The sequence below is a fragment of the Schistocerca cancellata genome, chromosome 2 (assembly GCF_023864275.1).
Source record: "Schistocerca cancellata isolate TAMUIC-IGC-003103 chromosome 2, iqSchCanc2.1, whole genome shotgun sequence".
Lineage (NCBI taxonomy): Eukaryota > Metazoa > Arthropoda > Insecta > Orthoptera > Acrididae > Schistocerca > Schistocerca cancellata.
In genome coordinates, this window is record NC_064627.1 from 591,820,399 (window position 1) to 591,835,365 (window position 14,967).

Consider the following 14,967-nt stretch of genomic DNA (forward strand, 5'->3'; position numbering starts at 1 on the left):
CACACTCGAATCCGACCATTGTGGTGCTGCAGACAGAAGCGTGCCTCGTCAGTAAAGACAACGTCATTCCATTCTGCCGTCCACATCCGTCTGTCATCACACCATTGGCGACGGAGACGTCTGTGGTTCTGCGTCAATGGTAGACGAAGCAATGGACGTCTTGCGGAAAGACCACTCTGTTGTAAACGGCGTTGAATGGTACGCGCAGACACTGGATGATGCGTTACAGACGCAATGTGCTGTGCTATGGTTCGGGATGTCACTGAGCGATCCGTCACTGCCATGCGCACAATTTGCCTATCAGCACCGAGGTGAATGCGATCGACCACGTCGGTCCGTCGTACCCTACTGCATCCAACGGTCACATATCCGCATTACAGTTGTTTGGTTTCGTCCAACACGACTAGCGATTTCTCTGTATGATAATCCACAATCTCGGTAAGCCACTATCCTTCCTCTGTCGAACTCGGATACTTGATCAAAAGATGTTCGCTGTTGTCTACGAGGCATAACTGATCGTCTTGTGAAACAACCACAAGGTAAACACACGTGCCGAACGTACACTCGTCGAAATCGCCAAGCCTTAAATGGCGCTATGAGGTGGCACCACAGGCATGCGTGATGTGCGTCTGCGCTGAAATTCTAATCAGTTGCATATCTCATCGCTGCAAACTCATGGTGTAAATTTCACTTGATTCGGATGCTTCCTTCAGGGTGTTGCATTTACGGTGGCCAGCAGTGTAGTTTGGACAAGAAGAGAATAGAAGCTTTCGAAATGTAGTGCTACAGAAGAACGCTGAAGATAAGGTGGGTAGATCACATAACTAATGATGAAGTATTGAATAGAATTGGGGAGAAGAGAAGTTTGTGGCACAACTTGACAAAAAGAAGTGACTGGTTAGTAGGACATGTTCTGAGGCATCAAGGTATCACAAATTTAGCATTGGAGGGCAGCGTGGAGGGTAAAAATCGTAGAGGGAGACCAAGAGATGAATACACTAAGCAGATTCAGAAGGATGTAGGTTGCAGTAAATACTGGGAGATAAAGAAGCTTGCACAGGATATGGTAGCATGGAGAGCTGCATCAAACCAGTCTCAGGACTGAAGACCACAACAACAACATTGTGTTCGAACATCATGAATTACCTTGAAGAAAACTGGCTATTGACACACAGTCAACATGGGTTTAGAAAACATCGTTCCTGTGAAACACAACTAGCTCTTTATTCACATGAAGTGTTGAGTGCTACTGACAAGGGATTTCAGATCAATTCCGTATTTCTGGATTTCTGGAAGGCTTTTGACACTGTACCACACAAGCGGCTCATATTGAAATTGTGTGCTTATGGAATATCGTCTCAGTTATGTGACTGGATTTGTGATTTCCTGTCAGAGAGGTCACACTTCATAGTAATTGACGGAAAGTCATCGAGTAAAACGGAAGTGATTTCTGGCGTTCCCCAAGGTAGCGTTATGGGCCCTTTGCTGTTCCTTATCTATATAAATGATTTGGGAGACAATCTGAGCAGCCGTCTTAGGTTGTTTGCAGATGACGCTGTCGTTTATCAACTAATAAAGTCATCAGAAGATCAAAACAAACTGCAAGATGATTTATAAAAAATATCTGAATGGTGCAAAACGTGGCAGATGAGCCTGAATAATGAAAAGTGTGAGGTCATCCACGAGTGCTAAAAGGAACTCGGTAAACTTCGGTAACACGATAAATCAGTCTAATCTGAAAGCCGTAAATTCAACTAAATACCTAGGTATTACAATTACGAACAACTTAAATTGGAAGGAACAAATAGAAAATGTTGTGTGGGAAGGCTAACCAAAGACTGCGTTTTATTGGCAGAGCACTTAGAAAATGTAACAGATCTACTAAGGAGACTGCCTACACTATGCTTGTCCATCCTCTTTTAGAATACTGCTGAGCAGTGTGGGATCCTTACCAGACAGGATTGACAGAGTACATCGAAAATGTTCAAAGAAAGGCAGCATGTTTTGTATTATCGCGAAATATGGGAGAGAGTGTCACACAAATGATATAGGATTTGGGCTGGAAATCGTTGAAAGAAAGGCATTTTTCACTGCGACAGAATCTTCTCACAAAATTCCAATCACCAACTTTATCCTCCAAATACGAAAATATTTTGTTGGCACCGACCTACATAGGGAGGAATGATCACCACGATAAAATAAGGGAAATTAGAGCTCATACGGAAAGATATAGGTGTTCATTCTTTTCGCGTGCTATACAACAAGATTGGAATAATAGAGAATTGTGAAGGTGGTTCGATGAACCCTATGCCAGGCACTTAAATGTGATTTGCAGAGTATCGATGTAGATGTAGATGGACTATCCAGTTGTTCATGTATAAAGACCCAGACAGTAATTTAAATTACCTTACTCACCATACAGATCTACCACATTGACAATTCCATGTTTTGTTTACACACACTGCAGCAATTATATTCTGCCATAACTGGGGTACACTCTAGCTATATCTTTCAGAAAAACTGTGAAAATCTCACAAGCAAGCCTTTTCTAAACTCAAATTGTGAAAATATAGGAACTGAAATATGTACATGTCACACACACACACACACACACACACACACACACACACACACACACACACACACACAATATATAAGCACACTTTTATGAGAACAGGATGAGTGGTTGGCCATGGCCTTGATGAAGGAACCACCTCGGCATTTAGTTTAAACTTTTTAGGAAATAGTTTCATATATTTTTAGCCGAAATTAATATGTGGTGCATGCTGGCACCTATGTAGTGCTGCATTTCTGTCATAAGGTGTAACTGTTAAGAACACAATTTTCTCACAGCAGGCGGGACTGGAAAGGACAGCACAGAGTGGCTTAATATTGTAGGCCTACCTAAACACCAGGCACTATTGGGATGTCATGAAGCTGGTGCAGTGAATATCAAAATGAGAAATTGTTTCTAGCTGTTGAAGTATGCTTCAGTGAAGAATTATTCTGGTCCGTTACCAGTTTATCACATTCCTTTCTTCTCAAAACAGAAACTTCCATTTCCCCTCACTGGATGCGGATATGGGAGAGCATATGTGTACACTACTCTACCAGCTGTTGTCAAGTTCAGTGACCGGAGCCACTACTTCTCCAGCAGGTAGCTCCTCAATGAATCTCTCATTTAACAAAATGTGTATCTGAAGCAGTTTTATTGGTTGAGTATGGGTGTTCTCTAATATGCATAACTTTTTGCGTGTTTGGCCAAAATATTTCCTATCTCAATTGTGGCGTAATTTTCTTACAATCCCAAGTGTTTGTAATTGCCCCCCTCTCCAATAATTTATGCTGCATTTGTGTTTCAATGTTATTTGCCACTCTAAAGACAACTTTCATATTACTCTTCCAAAACTTGTTCAATTTTATCAGGTGCACTACCTATACAGGGTGGACCAAAAGTCAGTGCCTGTTACAACCCATTGAAATTGTGAAGGTATTCTTGCTGAAACAGTAACTGGAGAGAACTATCTGGAAATGTTGACAATGTAAGCCATTCTGGGACTACAAATAACCTACGATGATTAGAACTAACTTTACTTTGACCATGAAAGGAACCCCACTGCATTACGCAACAGCTGTGTGAAACTACATTGATGTAATTGATGGGAAAGTTATTGGATGGCAAGTGGCAACAGGAATGCCACCCAGACCTCCTAACTTTATACCAATGCATTTCTTATCTTGGGGTTATGTTGAAGTGTATGCTACAAAACCACTTGAAAAAAGCTATTTACAATGCTTCTGAAGCCATTGATTCTAATAAGCAACAGCATAAACAAGTATGCTTAAGCATCTCCAGTCATCTGACAAAATGTATCAACAAAGATGGAAAATAACTCAAGAAAGAATGTTTTAAGTAAACCTGCAGGTCAATAGAGAGTCCAATTACTTCAGAATTGGAATTTTTTGCTTTGTATTCAATTAGGCTACAATAGGTAGTGAATTTTGGCCTGCCCTGTTTATTTCATGGCGGAAAACTTTACTTTTTTCTGCCGGTCCAAAATATGAAAAGTTTTGTGCTGTTTTATTAGTGTGTTATGGAGTCAAGTACTTTCAGAACATTTTCATATATATGTAAATGAGTCCATTGTCAGTAGTGTACATCTGGCTGTTCTGCTGGGTTATTGTTTCCATTTTATGCACAATATATCAATGACTGACCCAGATGTCTTCTTCACATGCTGCAAGTTTTGCTGTTGTGTGTTCTTGCAGCATGAAATCCTGGCAATGCCAACACAGAACAGCAAAACTCGCAACATCTACAGAAGACACTGTGATCACTTACTGAAACACTATGCTTAAAATGGAAACAATAACTCAGTAGAGCACCTGAGAAAACCTGAGAGATACCATAAGTCTTTTTTACAGGCAACAAATCACAGTTTGGAGAATAAGTTAAGAAAATGAGTAACTTGCATCCTAAAGTTTATCTAAGAACAGAAACTGAGACACAAACAAATAAATTTTCTTAATTTTACTATGTGCAACAAAAACTGCTAGTAATGAATGCCACTCCAAAGAAAAGCAGTTCTTCTTTTGAAGCAAGCCAGTCAAAAAGCCATTTTCATACGAATTGAAGTGTTGTTCATGAAGTGTTGTTCAGTGGGAGTGTGTCCCAGTGATGTAAATAGATGATAATCGGATGGAGCCAAGTCTGGAGAATAGGCCGCATGCCCTAGTATTTTCAACTGAACGCCTCAATTGTTTCCCTGAACCATTTTGCTGTGTATGATGGAATGTTATCATGGAGCAATATGACTGCGTTGCCTTCTTCTATATTCCAGCTGTTTCGCAGGTAATGTTCAATTTAAATCGATCATTTACTGCTCGTAACGATTAGTGTTAACGGTTTCACCAAGCTATAGCAGCTGATAACAGATGACACTCTTCTGATCCCACCAAACACAGAACATTGTCTTCTTTCCAAAGCAATTTGGTCTTGCAGTGGATGTCAATGGGTTGCCTAGATTCACCCACGATTTATGACGCTTAGGATTCTCAAAATATATCCATTTTTCATCATCACTCACAAATCGATGGAGACATGACTTTCTTTAGTATCTGGCGAGTAGCATCTCACAAGTGGTCTTTTGAACTGCTTGCTGGCTTTCATTCAGCTCATGTGGAACCCATTTTCCCCACTTTCTGCGCCTTTCCCATATCTTTCAACTGAAGAGAAACAGCTTTTTGCATTACATTCAATTGTTCTGCGAGTTCCTGTTCAGTTTGAGTATCATCTTCCTCCAATAAGGCTTGCAATTCGGTTTCTTCAAACTTTTTCTGTGGTTTCCTGCACTCATCATTTCTAATGTCAAGATCACCATTTTTGAATTTTTTGAACCACTTGAAACACTGTGTTTTCCCAAGAGCATGTTCGCCAAAAGCTTCAACAAGCATTCAATGCGACTCTCCAGCAGTTTTCTTCATATGATAACAGAAAACCAATGCTGTCCACAAGTCATAGTTCGTAGCTACAAAACTTGACATGTTTCTGTGTTTGAAACAGATACCAATGTATGGAACTTGGCTTACTGCGTGTTGACGTTCGTCATCAGCCATTACATGAAGCAGATGGCACTGCAGTCGCAGTCTCATGGACCCTACACTGACGGCTAGCCCTATCTAAAGGAAAATTCCAGTTTCATACGTCTACATCTGGAATATATACATACTTCTCCTTGGGCATCCATAGGTTGGTTTATCTCCCACAAGAGCAATCACAGATAATAAAAGAACTCATTCTGTCACATTACCCATAATACTGAGCATGACTAGAAAATAGTCTACTCCACAAATAACAAAATCGTGAAAGGTCATGGACTCCACAACCAAAGAAACCATAGAAATGAAAAGTTTGCCACCATAAAATACATACGTAGAACATCTGATAAAGTTAAAAATACATTTTTAAAGAATGCCTTTATTGCGATACAAAACCTATAACACAGGTGAGTAGAAAGTCACTACACAACATAGAGAATATTCCTACTGAAGTAATAAAATTGTTTTTGATGCATGTTTTGTGAAATAGAAACATGACATTTGCTCTACTCAAGAACAGTTAACGTGTTTGCACTGAAAGGGTAAAGATAATCAGAGAATTTAGAGAAAATGGACATTTAAATTTGTACACTGAACGAATCTGATAAACTGCTAAACAGGTAGAAAAATTCTCCATTGATACCTATTTCAACTGCTGCAATCCACTTTTCACCAGATGCTCATTATGCTAGCTCCGAAATATCTATCTAGTACCTGGCGTTTACCTGCAGTATTTGATCACTGAGTGCTGTCCTTTCCAGCCCAGCATGTTATGAAGAAATTGTGCTCTTAACCTAACCCAATCTAAATGCTAGCATGCAACTCTTGCTCATTTCTACTAATGAACATAATATGCACCTAATTAATTTTCTTCCATTATTACATTATTTTTTATACTTAATTGTTACTCCTCTCTAATAATTTACCTTTATAATATGGTGTATCATCATCCACAGACCACCACCACCACCACCACCACCACCACCACCACCCTGCCTATAAACCACCCCTCCCACCACTTCTCTACAAATATTCCAATTTCAAAATTGCTTGCATAACATTTTACGTTACTCTACTGAATGTGACTATAAAATCTGTCCAAGTTCCTGTTTCTTTCACACATGTATACACAATTGAATAGACAAAGACTACACTCCTCCTGTATTACCTCAATTTGGACCTACTGTTGCTTAGACACTTACACTAACAATGCAACAGATACCTTACATCACTGCAGGCAGCATGTGTGTGTTTAAATACTTTTTTTTAACATTATAGAGATAGTTACACAGCAGATTTTATAGACGATCTTGTTGTCTCCACTTTTTTATTTACAGAACAGTCTGACAATGGTCACTGGCTGGACAAAACCATTAACTGTATTTTGTAACATTTTTGTGACAGTTGTAACAACAAAAGGAAAGAAGATAAACCATAATAGTATCCGAGTTAGGGCCTACATAATTTAGGGATTATATAAAAAACCTAAAACTGGCTTACCAGACAGGGATTTTATCACTATTTCACCCAAAAGAAATAAAGTGCAAATCAGCGTGATACGTAAGTGTTAATAGTGAGGAAAAACTACACTTTATACAGTGTAAGAAAAGTTTTTGACAGCTGGCTGTTGCCAGCTTTTAACTGTGAAGCACGAAGTCCGATGGTAGATCTGGATCTCTGTGACTGAATAGAATAGTCATCTACAGAGTTGGTACAACATTGCGTCACTGACATATTTAACAGCAAAATTACATTGCATGATTGGTTGTGCTAGATGTGCGAAACAGTCGTACCGAGCCCATTTCAACTACCGAGCTCTTCTTCCATTGAATGGACTATAAATGACACTATAGTGAACACGTACTGTACCTTGTCTGTCATGCTAATGGTATCTAGTTATGCCACAATTAAGAACAGTGACCATTTTAGTCAGTATCAGAATGTTCACATCCACTCTAAGTATAATGGCAACTTGCCAGTTTCACAAAGCCACCACAGCAATCATACTTTAGCTTCTGCAGTAGATGCTATAGGTTGCTGAAGGCTTTTCCCCTCCCTCCCACTAAAAGCACTGCACTTTCTGAGGCTGTTGTTCAGTTTCGGACAGGAGACACTGACTTACATGGCCATAAAGTTTTACAGTTCTGTTGCTGTCACTTTCAGTTCCAGATCACCTGCTTTGGGAACTTCACACATCATAGATTGATTTGCCTCCCGAGATTAGAAATTAGCTACAATATGTTGCCTGCTTGCCATTTTCTCACTAGCAAGTTACAATCTGCTGTTTATCTCCCCACTTGTATTCCCATCACATATGTCAGGAGCTGTTGACATGCTATGAAAAAGACATAAAGAAACAGCATTTGTCCCTATTCTGCACTTTTCCAGTATTGTAGAATGTTGAATTATTCATTCACTTTCCTAACTAGTTTGTGGTAAATCTCTAATACATAACAAAACCCAACACTCACTCATAAGGTAAAACAAATATTTAAACCTAAATAGATTATGCATCAGAATGATTTCATTTCCAAATTTCTTCAAATATCATTTGCAGATAATAGGCAAATATTAATTGATGTCAACTTCAAAGACTTATGGTGATTATGTTCAGATTGTGGGGCACTCAAATGCGCAGCCATTAGTGCCCGTACAAAGTCCTTATGTTCTCACAGTCCAATTTTTACATAGTCCAATCCAGCCACAGTCACAAATGATGATGATGAAATGATGAGGCCAACACAAATACCCAGCCCCCAGGAAGAGAAAATCCATACCTGGCTGGGAATCAAACATGGGACTTCGTGATCCAGAGACAAAAAAGGCTAGCCACTAGACCACAAGCTGCGGACCTTCAAAGACTTGTGTTGGAAGTTGTTACTTATTTCTTATGAATACTCCATCTTTCAAATGTATTGGATTTGTTTTTAATTTACATGAATTTTAACTTCTTGCTTAGTACAGTACAGCCCCCTCCCCATTTTTTCTTTCATGTTCCTCTTTGACTGTTCTAATATTTTGAGAAACTGTATAAGTGACGAAGATCTGCACATCAAAACTTGCTGTATACAGTGTGTAGTTTGCACAATCAACACGAGAAACAAGTTAGAATCACTATACATAGAAGAAATACAAACAACGGACACCTGAGTAAATTATTATTGCCATCAACTCTACATTTATAATAGTCAGTTGTATCTTTATATTTACCTGGTAAAAACATCAAATTCAAAATTTGATATATAGTCATTACACGTTAGGTCTATGGTTGACTTTAAAGCCATGGCTTCGAGTCCAGAGCTGATGGGGTGAACTTCATTTAAAACTTGTCTAAACACTTTCCATGGTACAAGAGTGCTGAAAAAATGTAAATTACAAAATTGTGAGACAATGTCATTAGAATGTTTAAGTGCAATAAATATAGAAAATAGTGTTTACATAAAGTTTCAAATACCAAACAGCATAAAATACTAAAGATAAGTGAAATTTGCTATTTTTTGTCAGGAGAAAACTGAACAACATTTGATTAGATTTGATTTTAATTTTTTACATTATAAGTTATTGTCTGCCAACAACACCTCCACAATCAATGAATGACTGTGGCAATGTATTACATTTAGAAATAATATGTTAAAAGGTGGTAAATCTAAGGCTGCCTCAAAAAAAGTCTCCAGTTATATTCTTAATGGTACATCAATAAGCCACCAGACAATGTATTCTACTCCATCACAAGTGGTTTCTCCCGCCTTTCAGCAAGAGAGGGATAGTATTTGCCAACCCCCCTCCCCCCAAATTTAGTTGTATCGCAGATATTACTCTGTAATGCAACCCCCAAGATCTAGATTATTTTGGAAGTTGGCAATTTTTGAGCTGGCACAACCAATTAATGTGCATAAGAAATGAAGGTGGCAGTAACAAACTGCTTTGTAGAATAACCAAATGTCAACATTCATGTCATATTTAATGCACTTTTCATTATAAAAACTGAAACGGCAACATCAGTTCAGAAAAGCTGTATTAATTAACAAACCACCTATGAGTATTTTGGTGCATACATGAATTATGAAAAAGCATGGGTGGGCCACTATATAAATCTTAACGTTCACATTTCAAATTTAGAGTAGAATACAGTCCATGAGATGCTAGAAGCATTGGAGCACATGTGGTCCATCACCGTGCTCCCATACTCCAACTCTGAAATACACAAAACTATGTATTGTAGCTCGGCCAGCATTTTTGGAGCACTTGCTAGCCAAGGTATGGGATTACATTTGTTCCAACACACAGTATGTAGAATTGGATGACAATTTTTTTTCAAACATTAGGTTTTGATGCTTAGTGACTATACAGCTTCAAAAGTGACATATATGTTGTATATGGCTCACATCATCTGACTACAAATAAACCAACTGAGACCTTGTACATGGCCGGCTTTCAGCACAAATCCATTATTCTCATTTTAATTACTTTCTCTTCATCGTATGCAATCTTTATTACACGTGTGAGGGCATCAGCTCTCTCAAAACATGTCAAAATAAATCATCCATCATTCCAACAACTCATATAAAATTTCATACCAAGAATTACATGTGATTAATTTCACCAGCCAATGTAATATGCTAAACCTAAATTTGTGTTTCACTCAAAAATAGTACAAATATATTGCCTGTTTATATAAGTTATGTCAACCTGGACAAGGTAGTGGCTTAACGAACAGTGCCCAAGAAATATCCATGAACTAAACTATGATGATTCACACTTTAGTAGTTGGTTGTCACCTAGGCCTACATGGAAAATTCAACTAGGATATTTCATGAGCAACTAATAGTAGTTGGTTGTCACCTAGGCCTACATGGAAAATTCAACTAGGATATTTCATGAGCAACTAAGTATCAACTATAGAATTAATTTTTCACTCTGCACTGGAGAGTGAGCCAATATGAAAATTTCCTGCCAGAACAAAACTGTGTGTCAGAGCGGGACTCGAACCCATGGCCCTTGCCTTTCACAAGCAAGTGCTCTACCCGATGACCTAACCAAGCACAACATACAGCCCATCCTCACATATTTCGTGGAAGAAAGGATACTGCAGACAGGTGGCTCAGCCACAGCATGGGAGACTGTTTCCATAATGAACTTTTTATTCTGCAGTGGTGTGTATGTTGATAAACTTCCTCGCAGATTTAAACTGTGTCCCACACGGGGAACTCAACTTGGAGTGCCAGTCCGTGGGTTACACAGAACTTCCTGTTTGGAAAGTAGGACATGAGATACTGACTGAAGTAAAGCTGTGAAGATGGGTTGACAGTTATGCTTGGGTAGCTCTGTTGGTAGAGCACTTGCATACGAAAAGCACAAGTCGCAGCCAAGTAAATAGCTTAAATCTGACACAAATATCATACACATCATCTGCTGAATAAATGTTATACTTTTGCATATTTAGAAGTATGCATTTTTCACCAGTAGGGGTGTACGATTACCAGCTGGACGTGGATGAAATGCAGCAAATTGTGTGTGTGCAGCTGCACTCATTTTTTCAGAGAGGAAACAATAAAATTGTAAGATCTTGCAATCCATCATACTTCCAATGCCTTGTGTTTACATATGTGGCATGTATTCTTCACTACATTGAAACTGTTGGGCAATACATGCAGCTATACAACAAGTTCTTAAAATCTGACATTAATTAGTCCAGTATGTGGAACAACTATTAAGCATGCATGACATAAACCCCAGAAAGATAACACACACACAAAACCTATAAATTTGAAAACTCTCTACAGGCTAACAATATTATAAATGATATTCAAAGGGAAGTAAAGTAACTGGCTGGATGACAGAGAATGAAAACATTTAATAAAGAACGACTGCTGTACCTGTTACCAAAATTATTTTTCCAGAATTCTGCTGCATCGCTTTTTGTGATTCTAAATTGGTCACCAGCAAATGTTCCATTAGGGAATATTGCTTTGAGTTCACTTAACATATGACTAAAAACCAAACTAAGTTTCGTAAGGTTACGTCTATAGTGAGAATTCTCGTCAAACATCTTCTCTTTGCCTTCCTTAAAAAGTTTAATTGCTTGCTTGCATTTCCTCATCAAGTTCACTATAAATACGTTAAAATGTTCATTGCTGTGAAGAACCATCATCTTATCTTCATACTTCGAATAAATTAGCCTTAAGCGTTGATAAGTGTCAGGAAGAATATCTAAAATAAATGGTGGAGAGTTTTTCAAGTTCATTTTTTGATGTTGACACAGCTTCACGACTTTATCCATTAACTTCCATGTTTTGTCCAGCGTCCTTTTATCGGTGGCGAGCTTCGGAGGTGTCACTGCATCTGAGAACGCACCGTGAAGTTTTGAGAAGATCGATGTTATGTGTACTGTTCTATTCCTATTATTTGCCGCCATGATGACGTTTCTTCACACGCACCACACAATTTTCGCACTAATACGAACTTCCTTTACGAAGCTCTTCTTCGATATTACTTCCAAACTCTCCACGGTTTTCCACTGAACGACACTCCACCCGTCACCCAGCGAAACCGCTTCTTCACACAGTAAACGATGTGACACTTCATCCCACGCACTGCTCGTAAAGCTTCATAGACGAATCATATATGTTGCTAAATACTGAATTAAACTGACAAGGACAGAGGAAACACGCCATTTTCTACTACCGATATCAATTTGTGAATGAACTACATTTGTTGCCATCTATAGGGCAACACCGAAACTGGTTGTGGCGGGTGATATGAATTGATCCTACGCGTACTCTTATTCCTGACTCAAAGAAATGGAATACCACTATAAGGAAGGTAATACTTCATAGTATAAACTAGAAAGTGTATTTGCTACTAACTTTTTAATCATTTTTTTTTAGTTCCGGCTAAACGAAAAGAGAAAGGCAACAAAGGATAAGTAAAATATTTAGTTGATTTGTTCTTAGTTTATTTTGCATTTTAGTAGACAACGTCAGTTTAACACAAGCAAAAAAATGAGAGTATTGCATTACATGCCCGACCCGAGTTACACCACAGTCTACTACATACAGTCGCGACACACTCTACTACTAAGTTTGTTTTCGTTTGACAGCTGGAGTGACACTAGCGCTCCAAGTGGTGAGAAAGCTGTTACTTGCGTCGTAAGGATAAGTCTTCGATATGTCAGACGGTGGTTATACTATGGTCACGCCACAGACTCTTGTTAGAAAGATATAGATACACAAACCGAAATACACATGGAAATGTATACACTATTTACGAAGACAAAGAACTTTGTGCATACACCTACACAATCAAATATACGTAAATGGGTGGCCTTAATGGATATTTGTTCCTTGTGTTGCATGTGTTATCCTAATTGCTTCACATAATGTGCAGTATAGTATGCTTCCATATACTTGGATACCAACAACGGCAGTATTTACAGAAGAGTGGTATATTGTGTGATCTGTTAAAGACATTTGCTTGTGCAAATCGCAATTGTCTTTTCAGTAAATTAGAATATTAGCATGTAAAAGGAGATACTGTAAAATGATTCAGATCATATGGCTCTGACAGACAACGAAAAGTTCAACAGGAAAGAATATTGTCTTAAGCTTTCAATCATCACCCAAATGAGAACTAATTCCTTATGGTGTGCCTAAGGTTTTACCTATGGGCCCTCACTTTTCCTTTTACCAGTTGACTAACTTTCTTAGATGACACAAATATTGCAATAAATTACAAATCAAATATTATTTTTAAAAATGAAAAATTTTCATAAACATTAATAAACAGGTACTTGTGAATTACTTATCCCTAAACTTCGAAATGACACAGTATATGCAATTTGGAACTCGTAATATGTTTCCTCCCAGTATATGTCTAAAATATGATGACAAGCAGTTAGAAGAGAGTCACAGCATTTCATTCTTGGGATTACAATGAGATAATACATTCAGTTCGGAGGAGCATACAACAGAACGGCTGATGCACCTAAACAAACCTTTATTTGCAATGGAAATGTTGTCAGACATAGAAGATACAAAAATGAAAAGCTACTGTACTTCCTTACTTTCACTTCTTAATGCCATATGGAATAATTTTTGGGCATAACACATCCAGCCAAGCGATCATTTTCTAACTATGAATTATTGTAGTATGCATTATTTGTGGTGTGAACTCAAGAATATCTTCAGATGATTGTTGAAGGAACTGGGAATACTAACTACTGGTTCCAATATATTTTTTCTTTAATGAAATTTGTCACATATAGAAACCAGTAGCTCAGTTCATGGAAATAGTGCTAGAAATAAGAATAATCTTCACAAATATTTAAAGTCATTTACTTTGGTCCAGAAAGGTATCCCTCATTCAGAAATACTCTTTGACAAAAACTCGGCAGCACCTATAAAAAAGCCAGGTACTGGCAAAGATAAGTTTAAAAGGCGTCATAGGATTTATTGGTGACCAACTCTATCGACGAATTTCTTAGCACAACCAACTGACATGAAAATATTATTAATGATATCAAATAACGTGAATGGAACAGTTTCATTATAGTGCGATCATTGTGAATAAGTATTATAAACTGATTTCCTCCATTATGATGTATGGGTATAATGGCCAAAGATTTAACATGTACTCTGCAGTGAATTCAGGCATTCAATGAGTGAGTTAACTCTCCGATATAAAATAAAATATAAGTGTTCTGAAATTTGAAGGGCCAAGTTGAGCTTAAATAAATAGCCTTAATTGTAGCATTTTGATACGAAGAAAAATTACAAAATTTCTTTGCTACTTTGGAGATGTTTCACATTTACAATAATGAATTATGTGGAGAGTAACCTAAATATTCAATGCAACATTCGCTTCTTGCGGAAAGTGTTAATAGCTTTGTAGTACAAGCACCAAATAGTGAACTGTATTCACAGTGTAATGACTGATGGAATATTATTGTAATAGAATTGCAATTATATGGGGAGGTCGTTCACAAAGTGAAATAGAAGCAAATTTTCAAGTAACTGTATAGTAATTTCCTATGTAATTTGTTCCTGATGAAAGATATTCATAATCTTAAGATATACATATGACAAACAGGACAGTAAAGTATATGAAAAATTAATATGTGCAAGGTGCCATAGAGCTGAAGGTAAGGCACTCACATTCAGTATCATTATTTACGTTTTCCATACTTCCCCTGCATTGATAAAGGAGAAAACTGCGATGTATACATCCATAAAGGCCATTCTTGTCGCCTCTCCTCATCTAATGTTTCGGGAGATATTTGTAATTTTGTATTTGCAATGTGTAGCTGGAGTCAGTTCAAACAAATTCCGCTTATCATGTTTTTCATGCTACTTCTAGTGTCGACTGAAAGCG

The 14,967-nt window shown here is 37.8% G+C and overlaps 1 protein-coding gene across 1 annotated transcript in view; it reads right to left on the bottom strand.

Moving 5' to 3' along the window:
* Nucleotides 1–12,306, bottom strand: part of LOC126162227 (E3 ubiquitin-protein ligase CBL-B-B) — a 178,948-nt gene extending 166,642 nt beyond the window's left edge. Inside the window, exons 1-2 of the mRNA XM_049918588.1 lie at nt 11,475–12,306; nt 8,809–8,955 (exon numbers count right to left, since the gene is read on the bottom strand). Coding sequence (XP_049774545.1) covers nt 8,809–8,955; nt 11,475–12,013 — 686 coding nt within the window. The 5' untranslated portion in view covers nt 12,014–12,306. The remainder of the gene's footprint in view (nt 1–8,808; nt 8,956–11,474) is intronic.
* Between the last annotated feature and the right edge of the window lie 2,661 nt (nt 12,307–14,967).